This window comes from Cryptotermes secundus, unplaced genomic scaffold, assembly GCF_002891405.2.
Source record: "Cryptotermes secundus unplaced genomic scaffold, Csec_1.0 scaffold145, whole genome shotgun sequence".
NCBI lineage: Eukaryota > Metazoa > Arthropoda > Insecta > Blattodea > Kalotermitidae > Cryptotermes > Cryptotermes secundus.
Genome location: NW_019727392.1, coordinates 281,338 through 305,035, shown reverse-complemented (window position 1 = coordinate 305,035; position 23,698 = coordinate 281,338). Strand labels below are relative to the sequence as shown.

At 47.5% G+C, this 23,698-nt stretch overlaps 1 protein-coding gene across 1 annotated transcript in view; it reads left to right on the top strand.

Moving 5' to 3' along the window:
- LOC111864627 (A disintegrin and metalloproteinase with thrombospondin motifs 9) overlaps positions 1 to 23,698 on the top strand; it is a 363,750-nt gene that overhangs the window by 97,100 nt on the left and 242,952 nt on the right. The window contains exon 2 of the mRNA XM_023852002.2: positions 20,825 to 21,049. Within this exon, the coding sequence (XP_023707770.2) occupies positions 20,825 to 21,049 (225 nt within the window). The remainder of the gene's footprint in view (positions 1 to 20,824; positions 21,050 to 23,698) is intronic.

Sequence of the window (23,698 nt, the reverse complement as noted above, 5' to 3'; positions counted from 1 at the left end):
GACAATATGAAGTTCAAATTAGTGCTGTAGTAAAGCCACTGTTGCGCACATCCTTGTCGCGTGGAAGGGGGACAGTTTTCATGTCGTCTTTTTGTATCTCTTGGGTGGTCCGAATGGCCTATTCCTTTCACCCCTTCCAGAAACTTTCATTTTTTCTCCGTCTCTTTATTTACGATTGTTTCGTGCGACCCTGCGTTGCCATCCTTACGGTAGAAGATACGAAAATGTCCTCTCAGCTGGAGTCGTGACAAACCTCGTGCCGGACAGAACAATGGATTATTGGGTGGAAACTTGAAAATTGTGAATTATATCCTGTAATGGTCGCAATGGGTGCAGTGTTTTTGTACTGTCATTACTGCTCTCGGACTCAGTCCATTGTCTAGCAATCTGAAGTAAGCAACGTTTCGGGAGTAGAGCCCACTTTCGTATCCAGGGGGTTTCCGGGAGGTAAAGCAGCCGGGTCGTGAAGCTCACCCCTCACCTCCAGCTAGCCCCGACGTCAGAGATGGTGGATCTATTGTAATTGCAGTCCCCATGCGACTTCATAGCATGACTAAGCAAAGGGACAACTTCGCCAGCGCAGTTAGTTGAGGCACTGTGCTACAAGCCGGAACGTAGCGGGCTCGATACCCTGTGAGGGCATTGGATTCTTCAATTAACCTAATCCTTCCAGCCGCACTATGGCCCTGGGGTCGACTCAGCCTCTAACAGAAATGAGTACCAGGAATCTTCCTGGGGTGTAAAGGGTGGCAGGCGCTTAAGGCTGACAACTTCGCCGCCATCTGTGAGCCTATTTTCTAGAAAATGTGGGAGCCTCGAAGTCTGACAACCCTATTGCCCTCCATGGCCTGTTACAGGGGATAAAATGTCCCAGTGCTTAACTAATTAAGCATTACACCATGAAGGCGTACTGGGGTGTGGATGTGTAGATCCACATTTTCTTGACCTAGGCATTAGCTGGGAGTGAGTGGTCAGTTTCACTCCCCGGCCGCTTTACCCCTTGGGAAAGAGCCCCCGGAACCCACTGAATAGAACGTTGGGTGGAGATGAGAAAATTCTTGAAACGACCAGGGCTCGAACTCCGACCCCTCGGTCGTTCAGCCCGTAGCAAGTCGCTATACCGACAACGCTATTCTATTGAAGAGGTCGCTTTTCTGTTTACTTTTCTACAAGGAAAACTTCACATTTTACCTTTATTTTTCGGATACAGATCCACCTTCCGAAACTTTACGTCGTTTCAGTAATAACAGACAGAGCCCGAAAACTCGCTAATCCCCGGTGTAATGAATGTACCAGCGGCATAAAGGTTAGAAGTGAACGCGATGATTTGTCGTGACAGGCGGATCCTAAGAAAGGCACGCGAAATGGCAGTTCCTCCCTACGTCTGTAAGGTCTCCACCGACAAGTTGCGCGCGCCGTTTAAGGGCCCTTGCGAACCGTTATGTTCTGTTACAAGTTCGTCCGTAAACACTGCAGTCTGGTTAACATTCTTATTATTTATTTGTCCCCTCTCAGACGTCGCTTCTGAGGAAGCCAAATATACAGACTTGTCAAAACCGAAACAAACAGCCGCTGTTATCTTCGGGCTTCTTTATGCGAACACTCGTGGCAGGGTGACAATTCATGCTTGTCCAAGTCTTCTGTTCCCGTGAAGCGCTTATATTCCCGGGCGATCGATTTCCTACTTCGTTCGAATTTGGTATCCGAGATAGTTTACTCACTCTTCACCGATTCCGTGTACAACTCAGTTCTCAACTAAAGTCAAAGTCAAAGTCAAAGTTAAAGTTACTTTACGACTGGCGGTTTACTGCCAATCAGTTCATCTTGGCGTCAGGCCCTTTGAAACCCACGACGAGATTTTTTTCCAACTAATAGTCCTTATGTAACATCCTCTCTGACGAGAAGGTGTGTTTGTCTCTTCATCATTTCTCAATTAAGGTGCAAAGCTGCGGTTGTAATATCTCTGCTCAGACCACATGAAATTGTTGTGTGCGTTACCTAGCAATGGCCGCTGTTTGCTGAGTCACAGCTTAGCAACGGCACACTCTATACACGAAATGATGCCATGAGCGTTAATGTTGCCTGGTGGCTTGGGATCGTGTCCAGTGGCGTGCCCCCAATATTAGGGCTTCGAAACGTCAGTTTCGTGTACCCCGTCCGTGGTTTCATTGCGTTTTATCAACGGTCTTCAAAAGGAGGGGCGTGATGGGCTGAGATATCGGGTTTCAGATCCTCCAAGTTCTCGTTGGAACATTTCTTGCTCCAAGCTGTCCTGCCTATCTCCCGGAGATCAGGGTGTACAGAACGTGACCGGAGAGTTGTATTGAAGCTGATGCNGTTTGTGTACAGGTAGAGGCCTTGCGACGAGCTGATCACCCGCCCAAGGAGTCCTACCGAATGTGTAAGATCTAGAAAAACCGAAATGAACGGAGAAGTTCATGGAGGTAGGCCTAGGCCCACTGGGGCTGTAGTGCCAAGGAAAGAAAAATATATAACAGCCTGAGTTTCTGATGAGTTACTGTTCACAGCTGTCTGTATCGTCGAATAATATATATTGTGAGTAATGAATTGTAAAGGATTTGAGAGGAAGCGGGTGTGGTCTGATTGAGATACTATCCTAGAATTTCCTTTGGAATGAGCGGAAAAACCACGAAAATTTCAGCCGTGTAGTCGGCATTCTGGTCGAGATTAAAATCTGACACCTCCAGGATGTAAATTTCCAGTTACCAGCACAACGACCTCAGCCCCTGTGCTGTAGACCAGTTATGCATTAATCACCTGCAAATATACGTAATTTGGAACCCGGCGGTAGCGCAGTTGGTCGAGGCACTATGCTACAAACCGCAAGGTCGCGGGTTCGATTTCTGATGAGGTCGCTGAATTTTTCAGTTAACCTTATCCTTCCAACCGCACTGTGTCCCTGGGGTCGACTCAGCCTCTAACAGGAATGAATGCCAGAAATCTTTTTGGGGGTAAAGGGCGGCCGGAGCGTAAGGCTGACAACCTCACCGCCATCTGTGAGCCAATTGTCTAGAAAATGTGTGGGCCTCGACGGCCTGTCACAGGGATAACTTGACCGTGTTTACCCGGCTAAGTGGGAGATACCGTGACAGGGTTTTCGAGGTCTCCGTGAGTTCCTGCAGGCTAATGCCGGGACACTGCCCTAAAAATGGGCCACGATCTATTCCTCGTACGTTGCTTAGCAATAAACACACCTCCGTGACTCACACGACTTAAGTTCAGTAGTTGATGCAGCGCTACAGAATACAGAGACGATCCATAAGGACTGTATGCATGACGTCTGTCACATGTGCGTAAAATGATAATATTAAATCCAGTTACAATAGTCGGTATAGTAATCTGTATACGGGCTGTTCACCGAGAGGTCGGAGTTCGAGTCCCATTAGGGCCAGGAGTTTTCTCCACGACGTCCAGACCACCTCTGAGGTCACCCAACTTCCTATTCAATGGGTACCGGGAGTAAAGCGGCAGGAGCGTGAAGCTGACCACTCCCATGCAGTGGTGAGGTCAACAAAATGTGGATCTATACATCCACTCCCCCATACGCCTTCATGGCATAGTGTTTAATTAGTTAAGCACGGGGACAACTTCACCTTACCATTTTAGAGCAGGCACTCAGAAAGCGAGAGGATGCAGTTCCCGAGACGGAGAGATAGGTCGATATGTGCGCCTGCGCGTAGCGCAAAATGCACCAATACACGTGACAGGATGTGTCACCCGGTCCGATTTTGTGCGCCAACTCTACAAAGGACGGGGAAGAGACAGAGCCCTTTTCTACACATACCTGAGGTTTGTTTTTTGTTATCAAGAAACCTGAAAGGTATTGCCACTTCTCTTTATCTCATCTCGCTCACTCTTGAAAGGAAAAAGACAAGGTAAACATATAAGGAAATGGAAGCTGGAACACCTGTCGTGTCATGTGATGAAGGTCATATGACCTAATGCTTTAATATAGATGATGATAAGGATGCGTGTCCGGCCCTAGTTACTGTGATGGAATCTGACCAGGTGTTCAGAGAGTCAAGCAGTGATTATACTGTTGAGTTGAATATGACGTGGGATATTAGCGCGAATTGATTTACTTGCCAATTCTGTTGGCGGTATGCTTCAAGGCACAAGAATCCTTAGACCTTGGCGAGCTTTAATATTGTGCCGCGATGGAATGTCTACAGACCCGTACGGTTATGCTCTCACTGTTTCACGCACTTCACAGACACTAGGTCTTCTCAGTTTGTTACAGTTTTCACTAGCCGTTGCTTGGTAGTGGCTTCCAAGAGGAGACTTAACCCTTTCGTCTGGGTTCCCGAACGATCTCCGGCCTCAGCTACCAGCTTCGCACAGCAACAGCTCACAACAGCTGAACCCCAGCGGTTTTAGAACTAATTGGCCAACTGTTATTTTTTTATTGCTAGTGGGTGGGACTAAGTCCCTTGTACTGCGGCCACTTCTGGCCTATTGTACCAGCCCCATATGATAGGTGAGGGTGATTGTGGAGCAATTGGTGGAATGAAGATTGGCAGGGGAAACCGAAGTACTCGGGGAAAACCTGCCCCAGCACCACTTTGTCCACCACAAATCCCACTTGACCAGACCCGGAATCGAACCCGGGCCGCCGCGGTGGGAAGCCAGCGACTAACCGCTTGAGCTATGGCGCGGCCCAGTTGGCCAACTAACTGCAACATCTAACTGACCGTGATTATAACATCTCGGCACGAACTGGGTAGAAAACACCGCTTCCCATTACTGTTGTATCCAATTGTTGCCATGGAAACATGCTTGTTTGAGGAGGCCTTACTTAGCAGCAGCTGTTTTATAGCTGCTTATTTCGCGGTCGTTGCCTAACAACGGATGATTATGCCGCAGTACCATGAGGGGCTGATCCACCATCAAAGAGGTAGACAGTCCAGTCGCAGTCCGCAGTGTCGGAACGATCAACTTTAACTGCAACAAATGTATTGGCGTTTATTTGTATAAGTTATTTAGAGTCCTTGTACCAGTAACTGAAATATTCATGTGCTGTTTCCGCAATACGCAAAATGGTAATGTAATGGAGTGATCAGATATACTTGTCTGTTAGTCCGTCCGTGTGTGTTCGTCTCCGAAAGTCCTGAATGGATTTACATGAAGTTTAATATTGCGATATGTAGACCCGTTGCTANTTACTGTTGTATCCAATTGTTGCCATGGAAACATGCTTGTTTGAGGAGGCCTTACTTAGCAGCAGCTGTTTTATAGCTGCTTATTTCGCGGTCGTTGCCTAACAACGGATGATTATGCCGCAGTACCATGAGGGGCTGATCCACCATCAAAGAGGTAGACAGTCCAGTCGCAGTCCGCAGTGTCGGAACGATCAACTTTAACTGCAACAAATGTATTGGCGTTTATTTGTATAAGTTATTTAGAGTCCTTGTACCAGTAACTGAAATATTCATGTGCTGTTTCCGCAATACGCAAAATGGTAATGTAATGGAGTGATCAGATATACTTGTCTGTTAGTCCGTCCGTGTGTGTTCGTCTCCGAAAATCCTGAATGGATTTACATGAAGTTTAATATTGCAATATGTAGACCCGTTGCTAGGCAACGACCGCAAAATGAGCGACTATACAACAGCCGTTGCTAGGTAACGTCTTCGCCAGCATATACGAAACCAACAGTTTCTCGCAATAATTGGGCACAACAATAAGGGGATCCCAACACATACGAACGCCACAGTTGCTCAGCAACAGAGGAACGGTATTTTCTTTGCGGTCCGCGGCGAGATGTTATAAGCAGGACAAGTGTAGAGTGGAATCTGATTTTGACCGTGTGGAGGCTGGGTCGAACACCTGCACCGTGACCCTGTGAGCCGTAGGAGGCGGCGAAAAAGGAAGTCTCAAATCTGAGACAGTAAAATATGGTCGCGAGTCCCAAGGGACTCGGACCCGAGAAAGACCGCGCTGGTAGGGGCCAACAACATATACAAAAGACAGACCCGTCCTCTCGTCAGAGAGGGTACCCCACAAAAACAATACCGTAACTGTCAAACATATATTACATATAACTGGGGCTCGACACCAGGACGTACTGACGGATTGACCGTCAGTCGCAATGTGACTTTAACTTTGTGGAGTTCAGTTCAATCAGTGAAGTGGAGCTCGTTGGTTGGTGAGTCGGTGAGGTAGTCATGAGAACTGCGAGTTGTTGCTGTTAGAAGCTGGTAGCTGAGGCAGTGGGATAGTTCGCGATCCCAGAGGAAAGGTGACTTTCGCTGTTGGAAGCCGTTACCAGGCAACTACAGGTGTAGAGAGCCGCAAAGTTCGCGAATTAGCAATAACGCTATAGTTACTTGTAGTACGAGTTGTGTGTATAAGCGTTCAATAAACCCGATTCCCGATCCAAAACCCGTCTGTAGCCACAGCCAAGTCGTGACGGTACTGTGCATACGTATGTGCTGGGATTGTCGGGCCAGTGCAGTTTGATTTTATGAGTTCTTTATGTCCCTTACTGAAATCCGAACACGATGTTACGGACTTCTCAGCACTTGTTCGTAGCCTTGTGTCCTACAGTGGACGTACACGTAACAACCATGTAATTAGGTACACATAATGAAGATATGTGGCAGAACGGTTGGTGCAGCTCCACTAGTTTGTAACTTCGACGCTGGATGGAGTTAGTTGCTAACTCCACGAATTGGTCGCTTTACTCACAGTCCCCATTGTCCACTGGACAGGAGGTTGTGTGGGCTCTAGAGCCTTTCTGGACGCTGTAGGGGTGGTAATCCTAAAGAGATAGGTCATTCCTTTCTTACAGAATCGTCAGTTTAGATGGTAATATACAGTTCACGTGCGCATGCGCTACGAAGGGCAACCGACGTGACAACCTCAGGTCTCAACGTACGTCATACAGCACACTGCAGTTAATATATTCTGAGCATGACACCGTGTATAGTGTCAAATAGCTTAGTGGTTGGGACTAATTGGAAAGAATGTGAAGGGAGCCGTGGCCTATTCCAAGGTATCATCTACTGGAAGGGGAGAGAGTATAATTATGAAAATCTCAGAGTGCCTGGTCCCTGGGACGTGACTCGAAACCAGGATCTCCCGAATGCGAAATACGAGTACTAATCACCTCTTCACCACGCCTCCCATACACCACTGGAAGCAAGGCTCCGCTGTAGGCAGGATTGCAAACAGAGGACAAAAAAGGATGTTGTTGAAAATCTGTTTCCTTGTAGAAGAAGGAGCAGAGATTGAGGGTCTGTTAGTGGGAAGGTTTGATGGGAAAACTGGCCACTCTTGGCCACTTGACTCGGAGCGTGTTTGATGGGAGGTTAAGAGCCAGGCACACAAGCGGCCTGTCGGCTTCTGTCGTGTAGGCGGGTTGTAGAAAATATTGTGGGGGTTCCAAATGGAATGCATTGTGTAAAAAGGAAATAGAGTGATGCAAAAGTGAGTTATATTCTACAGAATTTCTGGTCTTCACCTGCAGTTGAATATACAGGCATGGCTGGCAAAATTAATTATGAGTCTGAGATGGATTTGAGGAACACAGAGAAAACTAAGTATATGTTGAAGAAAGCAGTCTTCTGGGATTTGGCACCGTGTATATGTGGTGTTAACCGACGTTTCGGAGGAACGTATCGCCTCCATCTTCAGGGTAGAAGAAAATATAAGAATTCTACAAGCGAAACGTCGGTTAACACCACTTATACACGGTGCCAAATCCCAGAAGACTGCTTTCTTCATAGTCACCGCCGTGAAAGCCTCAAATCTTACCTAAGTATATGTTACTGTCTCGTCACCAAAATGCAGGGCAAAATCATGACATAAAGATGGCTAACAGATGTTTTGAAAATGTGGCACAGTTCAGATATTTGGGGACGACTGTAACAAATCAAAACCTGATTGAGGAGGAAATTAAGAGGCGATTGAACTCGAGCAATGCTTGCTACCATTCAGTCCAGAACCTTTTGTCCTCTCGTCTGCTGTCCAAACACATAAAAATTAGAATATACAAAACTATAATTTTGCCTGTGGTTCTGTATGGGTGTGAAACTTGGTCTCTGACATTAAGGGAGGAACATATGCTGAGGGTGTATGAGAACAGGGTGTTGAGGAGGATGAGGATGAGATGTGCAGAGCATGTAGCATGAATGGGGAGAAGAGGAATGCATATACGATTTTAGTGGGAAAGCCCTATGGAAAGAGACCACTGGGAAGACCAAGGCGTAAGTGGTGAAGAATATTTGTAAGATTTGAGGTTTTCACGGCGGTGACTATTAAGAAAGCCGTCTTCTGGGATGTGGCGTCGTGTAGATCTTGTGTTAGCTGACGATTCGGAAGAACGTATCGCCTCCATCTTCAGGGTAGAAGACAAGAAGAAATCCGCGAGCGAACCAGCAGAGCAGGTGCAACAAACTGGACCTTCGTCCGAAACGTCGGTTAATACAATTTCTACACGGCGCCACATCCCAGAAGACGGCTTTCTTAATATTAAAATGAATCTTAGAGAGCTAGGATAGAATGGTATGGTTTGGGTTGATCTGGCTCAGGATAGGAACCAGTGGAGGGCTATTGCGAACACGTTAATGAACCTTCGGGTTCCACAAAACGCTGGGAAATTCTTGCGTAGCTGCAGAGTTGGCGGCTTCTCCAGCAGACTCGTGTAAAGAAGGCAACTGCTGAGGAACTTCTGGTTTGCCAGTGATGACGATGATACCCACACAAAGCTTGTAAAGTTGCCATATCTACCTGTATTATGAGTCCCGTTATGTGTATTTGTTTACCTTATGAATCAAGTTATTATCCTGAGGTTCTCAAAGAATATACATTGTTCCTGGGGCGTTTGAAAGCCCAAATGACTCGATGAGCGGCCAAGTATTGGTTCTGTGATCATGTCTCCTGACTGCCCCAGGGGCCCTGTCATGAAACTCCGCGAATGTTGAGCAGTAACCTAGTCTGAGGTCACTGTTGGATACCTGCGGTTATTTGGTCTTTTTGTCAGTTTCGTGAACTTTGTCGTTATGTATGGCTGCGGCTGTGTCACGGTTTTATTGGCCAGCAGCTGCTTAGTCTCTATGGGCCTTTGTAACTTGATGTTTACCCTGCAGATTGCGTTACTGCGGAAGCAAGGAAACAGTGCTCAAGTTCTCTTGTGGGGTTCCCACGTCTGCTATGCATTTATGAATATTCCTGGCATACCTCTACCAAACTACACGGCGTTATATATCAGAAGACCGTCGTGAGAACCTCAGATTCGGACAATTAACTTCTCCTGTGAAGAAAGCAGTCTTCTGGGATTTGGCACCGTGTGTATGTGGTGTTGCCGGTCACGGTAGCCGAGCGGTCTAAGGCATGCACTGTCTTCGCTCGCTCGGAAGCCGGGATCGTGGGTTCGAATCCCACTCTGGGCATGGATGTTTGTGTGCGGTTTTCTGTGTTTGTGTACAGGTAGAGGCCTTGCGACGAGCTGATCACCCACCCAAGGAGTCCTACCGAATGTCTAAGATCTAGGAAAACCGAAGTGAACGGAGAAGTTCATTGAGGTAGGCCTAGGCCCACTGGGGCTGTAGCGCCAAGGGGAAAATAGGTGGTGTTAACCGACGTTTCGGAGGAACGTATCGCCTCCATCTTCAGGGTAGAAGGAAAAATATAAGCAATCCGCAGGCAGGGATCTAAGGAGCAAGGGTAGCTCAGTCGGTATAGCGACTGGCTACGGGCTGGACGACCGAGGGTTCGGAGTTCGAGTCCCGGAAGGGTCAAGAATTTTCTCTTTTCCACGTCGTCCAGACCCGTTGTGGGGTCCACCCAACCTCTTGCCCAGTGGGATGACGTGGCGTGAAGCTGACCACACATCTCCAGCTAGTGCCGAGGTCAAGAAAATGTGGATCTATAAATTCACTCCCCCATACGCCTTCATGACGTAGCGCGTAATTAGTTAAGCGCAGGGACAAATTTTCCTTTACACAAGGGGTGTAAATTCTACAAGTTATTAGCATAAATAAATACCTGTGACAAACGGAAACTCATCTGTAATGGAAGTACGTTTATACTCCTTGGGATTCCGTTATAAACAGGTTCTGCTATATTGGAATCTTGTTAGGGTCCATGTAAAAGGTGGCCTGTCTGTTTCCGCTGTTCTCGGGAGATTACTCGTCTCTGATCACGACTTCAGAGTTTGGTTCAAGGCGCTACCGCGGCTGCTGCTGTATATTCATATCGGTACGCGAGTGTACACGTAATTGGCTTTGTACGGTCCGCGCTATAAAACTGCGAAAACAAGGTTCTTTCATCTGTTACTTTCACTCTTTGTATGGTGCTGCTGTTTCAAGGTCAGCGTTTGAAATGTCATTCTGATCAAGCACGCCGATGATTTCCTGCCAGGCAGCGTCACGACGCTCAAACTGCCGTTATTACTGCAAGTTTTCAACTGAGGTGATATTTCAAAAAGCGGATATGTGAATTAAACCCGGAAAGTTGGTACACAACTTATGTTAAGAGTACTATCTTCTGGGATATAACGCCATGTAGTCCGTTCAAAGTCAACCGACGTTTCGGAGGAACATATCGCCTTAGTCTTCAGGGTTCACTAAGCCGAAGAAGATACAGCCATGAAAGCAGGTGGGAAACCCAGTGGATACAATGCCGTGTAGTCCGTTGAAAATCAACCGACGTTTCGGAGGAACATATCGCCTCCATCTCCGGGGTTGAATGAACCGAGTAAGATGGCCAACGTGAAAGCAGATGGCAAGACGAGAACCTCAAATCCTAGTGAAGTGACGCAACAGGTATTGAGGGAAGTCGAAGGCTGGACATTTCAACTGGTCACTTCATTGGATAGCATGCCACCTGCTTCCCGGTCTGTCGGCCATGTACTCTGCCCTCAGTTCCTGTTGTTACTGAGAGGCGTGAATTCTTGTCGTTCGTCCCACAGTTCACTAATCTAGCGGAAGGCTTCCTCGGATATTTTTATAATCTCTCCATGGCGGAGGCACGCGGTAGCGTATTTGGTTGAGGCACTGTTGTGCTAGCTGAAAGGTCGTCGATTCGGTTCCCGATGTAGTCATTGGATTTTTCAATTGACCTAATCCTTGCAGCCGCACTGTGGTCCTGGGGTCGACTAGCCCTCTAACAGAAATGAGTACCAGGAATCTTCCTGGGGTAACGGGCGGCCGGCGCATAAGGCTGGTAACCTCACCGCCATCTGTGAGCCGATTGTCTAGATAATGCGGGAACCTCGACGTCTTACAATCCTATGGGCTCCCACTGTCTGATACAGGGACAACTTTACCCTTTTTTTTTATAGTACGCGGCTCGCGTGTGTAGTGCGGCAACCCATCCTTGATACAAGGCATCGAACGATACACGATATGGTGATTATACTGTTGAAGGATCTGCCTCCGCTATGTCCTGAAGTCGAGACTGGAAACAGGTTCCTTGCAGATAGACACGCAGGACATAGGCCTTGAGAGTAGAAAGTAAAATAGTCAAGTAGCGAATATGATCGAACCCAATCCTTGAAGACAGAGTCAGCATGTTGTTCCGAAACACGCGTATCTGCATACAAGAGTAGACGTCAACCCAGGAAATCTCTGCAGAACTTGAACCGTTAACATCGCGTGGCGTCTGCACTGCGAATTGAGTTCGGGGGGATGTTGCTGTGTGGTCACTTGGCTAAGTGACCGCCTGACTCTCGTCTCAGCGCACTCTGATGCGTCACTAAAGTCCTGACTCGAAACCAGTACTCCCCCGTGTGACAGGCAAGGTTATCCCTGTAACTAAGCTGCACAGCAAGTGGGCGTATAGGGGGCGTGGCAACAAAGCTTCGCTTGTTCTCTACCTCCAGGTTCTGCAGTCTAGAGTGTTGTACGCGGTTAGGAAACAAACGGCAGAAAGTTGCCGAAGATCGCGCTCCCGGAGGTCTGTGCCAGGAAACACCCGACACACTGAGCGAACCGCCATTGGTGTCTATAATCAAAGAATAAAGCGAGAAACTGTTCTGACATGTACAGCACAGACCTGGGAACGTGGTGGGGACAAAGTCAAGGGCGCCCGTTACTAAAGTAGACAGCAGATAACAAGTTTTGTGTAACTTTACCCTATGATGACGACGACGACGACGACGACGACGACGACGAGTTCCTCGAGATCCAATCATAGACGCACACACCAATTACTTTTTCTCTCTCTCTCTGTCTCTCTACAGCCCTTTGTTGGATCTTGGCCTCTTTTTCTGTTTCTTGATACTATACACAGTCGGTAGGACTCCTTGGACGGGGGATCAGCCCGTCGCAAGGCCGATACCTACACACAGAACAACATAAACACAGAATAAACGCACAAAAACATGCACACCTCGAGTTAGATTCGAACGTGCGATCCCAGCGTTCGAGCGGACGAGAACGGTTCATGCCTTGGAGAGCGCGGCCGGCCAGTGATCGGCACTCCAGTTGCTTACGCAGTGTCCTGTGCTTTGTTGGGTTTGAGGTTACCACAGCGGGTGACTACGAAGAATCTCCTGGAATGTGACGTCCACCGAGGATTCGGAAGAACGCTATGGAAAAAGGAAAAGTCTGTTGTTCCTGCCCGGAAACGAACCCCGTCAGTATACCGACAGTCGTAACCATGTTTCGGAGTGCGGCTTCGGTTACATATCTTTGGTCAGGCAATAGAATCTTCTCTTCTCTTCTTAGTTTCTTTGGCTGCGGTGAGACTGAGTCCCCAATTGGTACGGCGGCCCCTATGTGGCCTGCTGTACCGGCCCCGGATGTCAGATGAGTGTGGAGCAGACAGTGGAATGAGAACTGATAGGGGAAACCGAAGTACTCGGAGGAAACCGGCCTCAGTGCTACTTCGTCCACCACAAATTCCATATGACCTGACCTGGGCTTGAACTCGGGCCGCCGCTGTGGGAATCCGATTACTAACCGCCAGAGTTATGACACATCCAGAAACAGCGTTACTTAAGATATTATAAGACGTTGTATCAACTGCTGAGGATACTTAGCGCGGGATGTGAGGATGGCGTGCTTATTGAAGAGGGCTCCTCCCTCAACGTTTTTTCTGACAGTCTTTCGGAATAGAAATCTGTACTGATGAAGGGAACGATGTTAACATTAAGCGTGTTGTTATTTTTGTGAATGCGTGACCTGAAATACATCTGTGCTCTTTTTTTTTTGTCAAAATATTTCCCCCCAAACCGATACAGAAGGTTCTGGGAAGAATTGATTACATACTTTCCTTTGATACGACACGGACCGCATAGAAAAGGACGCCATCAAAAATTCTTCGTTGTCGCGGGAACGTTTATACCGAGCCGTTGCGTAGCATTGAAAAGGGGTTACACTTACAGACGCACAGACTGATGAGTGGGATTTATGAAGTACGCCGTTAAGACGACCGCAGGTGCCGTGATATACACGCTAAATTTCATGACGATTGTTTCAATCATTCAAAAGCTAATTGAGGCGGGGGGGTACACAGACACGATGAAAGACAAATAAGCCTAATTTTATTTTTATCAAAATCTGTAGTTGCATCAAAATCACTGCATATAACCAAAAAGTTGTTATCATCTTTGAATTGCCGTAAATAATTACCATTCGCTGTGGATATTACATCGCTATAGAAAATAAATGTTGGTTTCTAGACAAAGTAGCACCAACCCTACCCCATGTATCCATGTGTGCTTCTGTCCGATTTTTCACGTTAACATAAAAATATTTTTGTAATCTGCATTTCAGCTCACGGCAGGATATAACAGGTTACGCAGTGGTAGAGAAGTGCAATATTATGGTTAAAAGAAATGGCTCTTCTGAAAAGTCATACCAGTATGCATTCTGGAACAAATAAATAGACATTCTAAATGGACGCAGGAACGGTGTTAGCAAGAATAGAGCAGAGGAAGCTGATAGTTGCCAGAGATGCGTGGCCCTTGCCACATTTTGTAAGGTAACTTACGTCACGACACACAGGTTGAAAACCCGTGCATTGCCTGAAGTGGGGTGTCGGGGTGGATTCAGATGGCTTATCTGTTGTGGTGGGAGATTTGAACACTCAGACACAAATGTTGTAATTTGTCTTTGTAATGCCGTGAGGGTTGACTTATTTGGTTGATGCATTGATATGAGAGTGACACCAGTCACGCGTGCTTCGTGTGAGCCAAGCACGCTCATGTTGTCTGAATGTCGACACGTGGCTCTTCACCGCAGGGCACCAAGTCAAAACATTGCTGGCAAACTGCGCCGCTTCTCAGGGGTAGACAATTGTGTTTTGCATCTCTGGCAGCTGCAAAGGCCAAAGATGTGCTGAGAAGGAGCGGTTACTCAGAAGGCAACATTTTCCTTCCTTCCGGCGAAGCCTGCGAGTGTTTTGTCTTAATTACAGCCGCAGCCAGCCCCAGACCTGAGACCTCCATGACCCCAGACCCGAGACCTCCACGGCCCCAGAACGGAGACCTCCACGTCCCCAGACCCGAGACCTCAACGACCCCAGACCCGAGACCTCCACTGCCCCAGACATAAGATCTACACGTCCGCAGTCGTGAGACCTCCACGACCGCAAAAGTAAGAGCCCGACGAGTGCAGCCCTCATGGAGATGAGGGTGCTGTGATAACCAGAGTAGGGCAGATCGTGAAGGGTCTGAAGTCTGCTAGAACAGAAGACGGCCGCTTTCCAATCATCATGACTGCGTCATATGCGAAAATAAGGGCCCTCCTCGACATGGACACGAGACACTTCGCGCCACATTCTACTTCACCTCCCAGTCTCGCCCCGTTCAGAGTCTGAGCAGGGCTCGGCTGTACGGTGTAATGCACCCACTTGCAGCTCCTTCCAGGGTGCCCAGACCAACCCATCCAGTGGACACCCAGAGCTTTGCTCCCGGGGCTATAACGACCAGGGCGTGAAGCTGAGAGTCACTTCCATTTACTGCCGTGGTTGAGAACATGCGGAACCATGTCTTCATGCTGTAGTGTTTAAATAAAAACAGGGACACTTTTACTTTTTCGCCGAAAGAAGAATCTTCCCTTAAAGTTTAATATTTCTGCAAGCTATATACTGTAACTCTAAGCATAGGCATATTTCTTGCTGTGGTGGGATTACGGTTCATGACGAGATGCAAAACGTTGAGGCGAACTCTTCTGTAAGATCCTGATCTGAAAGAAACATGAATAAACAATGGAAGCTGTCTGTCTTAGGAACGGTCTAAACAAGAGTAGGACTGCGCTCACAGACAGTTCACTTTTTATTTTAGTTCTCCGAACGTCAGTTATTCTCACTTCTTTCCTTTCTACGCTTCATCGTGCTTATGTTTTGTTACGTCTCTATACGTGAACATGTACGATTTTATCAGAGCTGTTTTTAGTCTGTTACATGACATATAAAACATTCAAGGTTCTGCATTCATGATGGATGTCTGTGAACTCTGTTCCCCAATTGGGATGTGTGCGCATTTTGTTCCGTGATGGACTCGACTCAGCCTCTAACAGAAATGAGCACTAGGAATATTCCTGGGGGGGGCAAAGGGGCGGCCGGCCGTCGCGTAAGGCTGACAACTTCACCGCCATCTGTGAGCCGATTGTCTAGAAAATGTGGTAGTCTCGACGTCTCACAACCCTATGGGCCTCCAGGCCTGTTACAGGGATAGCTTTACTTAACCTCACGCACATATGTGAGCCGATTGTCTAGAAAATGTGGGAGCCTCGACGTCTCACAACCCTATGGGCCTCCAGGCCTGTTATATGGATAGCTTTATGAGATGCTTGTGGGTTTCTTGCTATCCGCCGTTGCAGACGTGTCTATATATAGGGGCAGAATAACGAAGAGAACACAAGAGCACATGTCATGTTAAGTGTTAATCTTATGCTTACCCTTTTGAGTTGGAGTTCGTGATTTAAATGAAGACAGACCTCAGCTTTAATGGCGCCAGCAGTCAATACAGTGCATTACAATGCCAGATGTCCCGCACAGCGATCTAATTGTGCAGATATATTTTGCTTGTGCTACGAATGAAGTCACTGCAGTGTAGCTAACCTTGCTTCTTGTCCTTTATATGGTAATACTTCCTTTAGGCCTAAGCCAGTCTGCCCACCTACACCATTACTATACGTGACACAATTAATGTCATGCGCGCGAGACTGCACAGAGGCTGACAGATGCACTGGTAGGGGAAGGCGGGGCAAATGCGCCTCTTTAAGGTATTTATAATTATAATAGCAGTTCTGTTGAACAGAAAAGTGAGATGTTAGTAGTTGAAATTAGGGGGTAATTAATGAGTCCATTTGATGAAAGCAAATTAAAATCTGATAGACTCTTAACGCATTCGCAGGAGGTGAGAAAGTAAAGCACAGCATCTGGACACCCTTGCCTCTGTGAAGGAGAGTAAGTGTGACCCGCATTCTCTGCAGCCCTTCTGTCTCTGCTGTTGACTTTGTTCGCACGTCGCACCTCCCACACTGTGAAGTGCTGTCGTTATTACAGTGTTCAGAGGCAAGTCTATCTCTAAAGCAAAATGCTAAAACTGCGAAGAGAGAAATGAAGAAGAAACAGAATTTTCTCGCAGTTTTTAATATTGAATAATAAAATATTACAGTTTTCATACACCTTGCAGGAGCCGGGATAGCGTAGCCGCTACTGCGACTGGCTACGGACTGGACGACTGAGGGATGAGAGTTCGAGTCCCTGTAGGGTCAAGAATTTTCTTCACGTTGTCCAGACCGGCGTGAAGCTAACCAGTCACCTCCAACTAGTGCTGAGGTTAAGAATACGTGGATCTCTACATCCACTCCCCCATACGTCTTCATGTCCTAGTGCTTAATTAATTAAGCACACGGACAGCTTTATTTCTGCATGCAAGCTGTGTTCTTACCGCCTTCCTGACTGTTAAACTCACATACTGCAGCTTAAAGTGGTCTCATTTTTCCCAAGACACGCACGAGAAGAGAGGACTCTGTGGCTGAATTTCAGTTCCGTGATTTGTTGCTGTCTTATAAATATCTGTGAATGAGTCTTGTAGTTCTGCATACTAAGGAAGAATTTATGATTGCTGTTATATAAATTACGAAAGAAATGAAAGTTTACCCGTAAATTCCGGAATGAAAGGCAAAACACGCCGTGAAAACTTTCAAGGCTCGTTCTTTGCTTATTCTAACGTCAGATAGGGGAATACCGAACATGATAACCACGAAAATATGTGGGATGGATGGTATTGCTTTGTGTGACGCACTTGCCATTCCTTCCCCCAAACAACGTAATCCAGAGATTAATTTGCGATGCTGCACTACCGGGCACTACAGGATGGGCACTTATGTCCTTTCAGATACTATGTATGCGTGTGTGTGATACAGTTGAAGGTCCTGAAGGATTAGACCTCCCTGCTGTAATAACAGTCATATTCTCCGCAAATTTAATGTCTTAGGTTCAGTTCTTCGTGATTCTTTGAACCTCTCTAGTGATGGTCGAGTCGTTACGCCAATATTCAGTTGAGTAGGGGAAGGCGGGGCAACATGGCCACACTGGACACGGTACTTACTGGCTTAATGTTGCTGTTAGTACTTTGTCTTGCTGAGTGGCTGGGTAGTTGAGAGATGACTTTTCAAGCAGCTAGTCGCGGGATCACGCTGCCGTGATGTCCTTGAATAGGGGTGGCAAAGGGTACCGAGGGCTGTTTCTTCGGGTGTAAAGCTGACCACTCAACCTCCATCTAGTGCCGAAGATAAGAATGGTGGAGCTATACTTCCACTCCTCCCTGCGTCTTTATGGTGTGGTCCTTATTCCACTACGCATAGGGACAATTTTGCCTTTACCTTTAGTGGCTAGTCAGTTGAGAGGATACGTCTGCAGGCGGGAGCGCGCTGTCATCTCGTCTAGGGAGGCGGTTATTATTTCCCGGTGTGTCTGATGTGTGTTTGTGCTTATATTATACACAATAGCGATATGTAGACTTTTGGCTTTTCTGCTATAAGAGGAGGCTGTAAGTTTCTTTATTTTGCTGTGTTCATTGTCTGCGTTTTTGTCGTGGGTCATTGTCGAGTCATTAATTGGAAAGGATTTGAGAGGAGATGTCGCGACTTAATTGGGTTACTACGCATATATTTGCTGGAGATACTGAGGGTAAGACTGAAAACGTGTGAGCCAGGAAAATCGGAAACACGCCAGAATTCTAACCGAGTGGTAGCACAGCGCCAGCAAGATCGGTGTTTTGTCTGCGGTACCGCCGTAACCCTCCCCGATAAGCGCAGCTCAGTGACCGAGAGATCGCGATGTTCACCATATCGAGCCCGGCTGTGGGCTCACTCAGTCTCCTGTCCCATGGGTACTGAAGGCTCCTTTCCTGGGGACAAAGCAGCCGAGGCGTGAAGCTGATCACTCAGGGGCACGGCGTCCAGACCGACTCTGGCGCCCACTGAGCCTCCTATACAATGAGTACCGGGGGGGGGGAAATTGACTTGGTAGCATAGTTGGTTGAGGCACTATGCTACAAACCAGAAGGTCGCGGGTTCAAGTCCCGATGAGGCCATTGCATTTTTTTTTCAATTGACCTAATCCTTCCAGCCGCACTATGGCCCTGGGGTCGACTCAGCCTCTAAGAGAAATGAGTACCAGGAATGTTCTTGGGGGTAAAGGGCGGCCGGCGCGTAAGGCAGACAACATCACCGCCATCTGTGAGCCAGTTGTCTAGAGAATGTGGGAACCTCGACATCTCACAGCCCTCTGGACCCCCACGGCCTGTTACAGGGATAGCTTTACTTTAGGTGCTGGGACATTGGAAACGCTGCGGTTCCTCCACGGAAGACAGGCGTTGAACAGTTGAACAGTTCTGCAAGTGTACACGCTGTGGCGTTCGCAGTGGCAGGCAGAGAAACAAGGAATCCTGTTTGTGATATATTGTTACAAAAAAGGAAGTCGTTCTACCTAAGGTCTGAGTTTCATTAGGTGAAGAGCATGGGGTCACGGCTAGCATGTCACACTGCCAACAAGGTTCTAACTTGTAATACGCACGCGCTTGACTTCAGCTCCTGACAGCGGTGGCACCGCATGGAACGACTGCCTCCGCCTTCAGCGTTGAAGGGAAAATGAAACAAGCAGCGAGTTGCCGCGGTCTTGACGATTTTGTCTGTGTTTGGCCTATGGCGTCCGCACACCAACTGCGTCAAGACAAGCATCAAGACATGAGACAAAAGACGCAGTCTTGCTTCATTCGTGATTCAGACTCGAGTCCGCACACCGAAGTAGCATGACGTCATGCCGATAACGTGCACTGCTGCTGTTCCCTCAGTACTGATGTCTGAGTCTTGCTACACGTGTCTGCAGCACGAAACTGACGTCAGCATCATGACTCAGACCGGTGTGCGGCGGTTTTCATATTCTCATTCGTTTCAACTGTACTCCTTTCTTTGCGTCATGTTGCAGACATCGTATCTTGACTGTTACATGTCTTGACCCATGCTGGTGTGCGGCCTACCTTACTCTTATACCCTGCAGCTGGAGACAGTACTTCCCTCCGAAACGTCGGCGAGCTTTCATAGGACTCGACGCTGATTATGAACAGTACTGTCTTCTGAGGCATGACGTTGTGTAGTGGTGTAGAAGGAGCCAGTGTCTTGCTGGTTGTTTAATTGATCCTGAAGGAGGAGGTGTGGTTTTCCTCAGTCACATCCTGGGAGAAGTGATGTGTGTCACTGTCCTGGACAGTTTTGCACTGAGCCGTTACAGCAGTCTGATGCCTTTTAATTGCGGCAGATGGAGTTGTCATAGTACCTAACATATTGCAGCATCCTATTGCCTCTTGTTTTAATAGGCTATATTTAACCGGTCCTTATATGCAACACGTGTGATTAATTATTATTCAAGAAGCCATTTCTACTCTACATTGGTCGTCAGGTTACGCAATTGACGACATGACGTGTCTCGACTTTCATGCACCAATCTCCCGATTACACGCGTCCTTATGTTCTGTCATTTTCTTCTGTTTTCCTCCCTTGGGTAAAGGATTGGATTTAAAATTAAAGTTATATTTACAATTGATTTTTATTTTGATAAATTTAGAAGAGTAAAAGTTTCCCTTTGCTTAATTAAGCACCACGCTATGAAAACGTATGGGGGAGTGAAGGTATAACTCCACCATACTTCACCTTCTCCCCCCTGCCGCCTCACACCCGAGGAAACAGCCACCGGTACCCGTTGGATAGGAAGCTCGATGGATATTAAAATATATAGGCACGTGATTGGAGTGACCATAGACGGGGTTGGGTAGGTAGTCGCATTTATTGTACTGTTGAAACTCGTAACTGCAAGTAACTGCAGCGGTGTCGCTTATTCACACACCCTACAGCTCATTACAGCACCCACTAAGACTTCTCAGTCTGCTGTGTCTTCTCCGTTTGTCGCCTGGTAACGGCTCCCAACGCCGTAGATTCCTCAGCTTCCGTGTTCCACAGCTCCTGTCCTCACAACCTGGCGCCTAACTAACAACGTGTCGTTGCCTGGTTACAGTCTTTCAACAAGGGCTATTCCTCACTCCCATACGGCGCAAGGACTGCACTTCGTAACCGCCGACTGAAGTCTGTGCTGCTCTTCAGATGACCTTATAGTCAGAACCCAGGACCTTGTTCCTAAGACTGCTAGCCATTGACTACTCGACAGACTACAATCTGGAATTTGATGCCGTGTCTGTCACCTATAATCGTGACATTATGTTACACGTTTCCTTGGTTTGTTTTTCTTTCCTGTTTCGAGGTTGCAGCCCGCATTTCACGTTGCCAACGGCTGGTCTTGTAGAGACGAATGGAACTGAAAACTAATATCACGTGGTTTCTGATTTCAGGTCGGGGGAAAGCGAGGAAACTGAGCATTGACGACGACGAGGAAGCCGCGGTGCTTCGCCTGAATCCGCAGGTGGAGTACGTGAAGCCAGTGAAGATATCGCCTCTTCCTCTGCACGAGCAAGATCTGTTGTACGGCGGTGACCAGTGGGCGTTCACATCTCCTGTGACGTCACACACTACCCAGGCAACGGGAAATGGTGGACGCCATCACGACGTAAGCCAGCGTAAGTTGAATGTTCGTAGTCTTCCACACAAAATCCTTTGAAATCTGGAAGCAAAACAATGGTTTCTTTAGGACGTCGGCCGGCGTCGTCATGAGCGTCCGACAAGTGTGTCGGGCCATGTTCCTTGATATCGCCACGTGTATCAGTGACTATAGACGGGGTTTGCATTGGTGGATAGATTTATTGACCACTCACAGGGCGTAACTACAAATAACTGTAACAATATTGCTGATTTCCACACCAAGTCTTCTCAGTCTACTTTCGCTAGTCTTTACTAGGTAACAGCTCTCCACAATGCTTGTTCCTCTGCAGTCTTTGCTAGACGTTTCCCGGTAACAAATCTTAGCAGTGTAGATTCTTCGGCTGTAGTTCAGGCGGTTAGTCGCCGGCTTCCCATCGCGGTGGCCCAGGTTCAATCCCAGGTCGAGTCATATGTGATTTGTTGTGGACGAAGTGGAACTTGGTCAGATTGTCACCGAGTATTTCGGTTTCTTCTCCCAATTCTCATTCCACCAAATGCTCCATACTCATGCAGTGGGCACAGTTTCACTCCAACCCACCCCACTTCTTGTGGTGAGGTTTCACAGCGAGTGTCCCAAGACACTCTGTCCTGCCGCACTATGGTCCTGGGGTCGACTCAGCCTCTAACAGAAATGAGTACCAGGAATTAATTAAATAATTTTCATGGGGAGTAAAACGCGGCTGGCGCGTAAGGCTGACAACCTTACCGCCATCTTTGAGCCGATTGTCTAGATAATGTGGGACCCTCAACATCTCACAACCCTATGGGCCTTCACGGCCTGGTACAGGAATAGCTTTACTTTTTACCTGATGAGCACTGCCGCAAGACTTCTGGTGCGAAATTAAAAACGAAAGACGAATGCCTATGGGGCCCCTTCTGGGCAGTCGCTTGGAGTGTCCAGGGCGCACTTGCGTTGGAACCGTCAACGTTACTGCGTCGATCTGGGATTTTAGCAAGTCTGGTTTTGAACCAGCGACTTCTCCAGCTGCAGTACTTTAAGAATCGTTTCCGAAAAATCATTAAAAGTTTTCGAAAGAGCGGCTGCGAATTTCTTGAATATGGTGAGCCCCCCCCAAAAAAAATCTTGGAACGGACTTGCGCACGTGGCAAGCTGAAGTTTTGCAGTGAAACAAACACACCACAGACAAAATAATATCTTCACCACTTTAACCACAGTTCTGTAAAAATCAGTTTAATAATGAGGTCAGTTTTTGGTGTTTATTACACTGGTTATCCATGAACAAGCGGTTAAAGCGCACCACTAAAGTAAACGTGGCTCATTGCGAGGCCATTGCACGCTGCCCTTCGACTTGTCTGCGTTGCTCCGCACTTCCCACAGCATCAAGAGCCAGGCCTAGCGTCCCGCGGCGTTTCCTTTTATGCGCAGAATTGTATGGTGAGTAAAGTAGTGACAGCGAACTGAGGGACTTTACGTTCTGTAACCTTTCTCAAATTAAATTATGGCTCCTCCATCTGTTTCGTTTTTTGCTTTCGACGTATTTTTTTTATTGCTAGTGGGGTGGGACTAAGTCCCTTGTACTGCGGCCACTTCTGGCCTATTGTACCAGCCACAGATGATAGGTGAGGGTGATTGTGGAGCAATTGGTGGAATGAAGATTGGCAGGGGAAACCGAAGTCCTCGGGGAAAACCTGCCCCAGCGCCACTTTGTCCACCACAAATCCCACCTGACCAGACCCGGGATCGAACCCGGGCCGCCGCGGTGGTAAGCCAGCGATAACTGCTTGAGCTATGGCGCGGCCCTGCTTTCGACGTAAGGATACAAATAAATTTCACACACGAATTCGACGTAAAGGTGCAGATAAATCTCGCACACATTTCACCCACGCAACCCATCTCTGTCCGCGTATGTTGTGTTTGCTGCTGTGACAGGAAATGAAGCGCGCACACACATGAAGAGTTCTTCCGTGTGGGCATCACGTCACTTCCGCACACGGAAGGCGAATTGTCGCTCGTGTGACCTTGACCGTTGCCAAGCAGAGAAGCGAACCGCAGGACAGCGATAAGATGGTTTAAGGCTTCCAGACACCAGAGGGATCGCGGTGGCGGTGGCGGGCGCGATCGCGGTGGCGATCACGATGGCGATAAAGTCTTTTCACACCAACGACGCGGCGGTAGCGATCAGTTTGAAAAATCGCGTAAGCACAACATCGTAAATGATGCATCGATTATCTCGTCTGGAAGAAGAAGCGATACTTTTAGCAGCTGTAGCTGATGATGAGCAGCAGCAAGCAAGGTAATTATTCATTTTATTATTATGTACAATTGGAGATATTTGAGAAGTTATTACAAATATTAACATCACAATTAATATGTTAATATATTTTTCAGAAAGAAGCGTAGGAAAACGTGGATTCACGACCTTAATCTGCTTCGTGAACATGAAGGAGAATTTCATACTTTATATCGGCAACTGCGACAGCATGAAGAACGGTTCTATATTTACTTTCGGATGCCAATTGAATGCTTTGATGATCTACTGGACCTAATTAAGGGAGATATAAAGAAGGAATGTACGAACTACAGGAGGCCTATTGAACCCGTGGAACGCCTGGCAGTTGCCTTGAGGTAAGGAGGTGCACAGAGGGTTTTCATTAGAAAAAAAAAA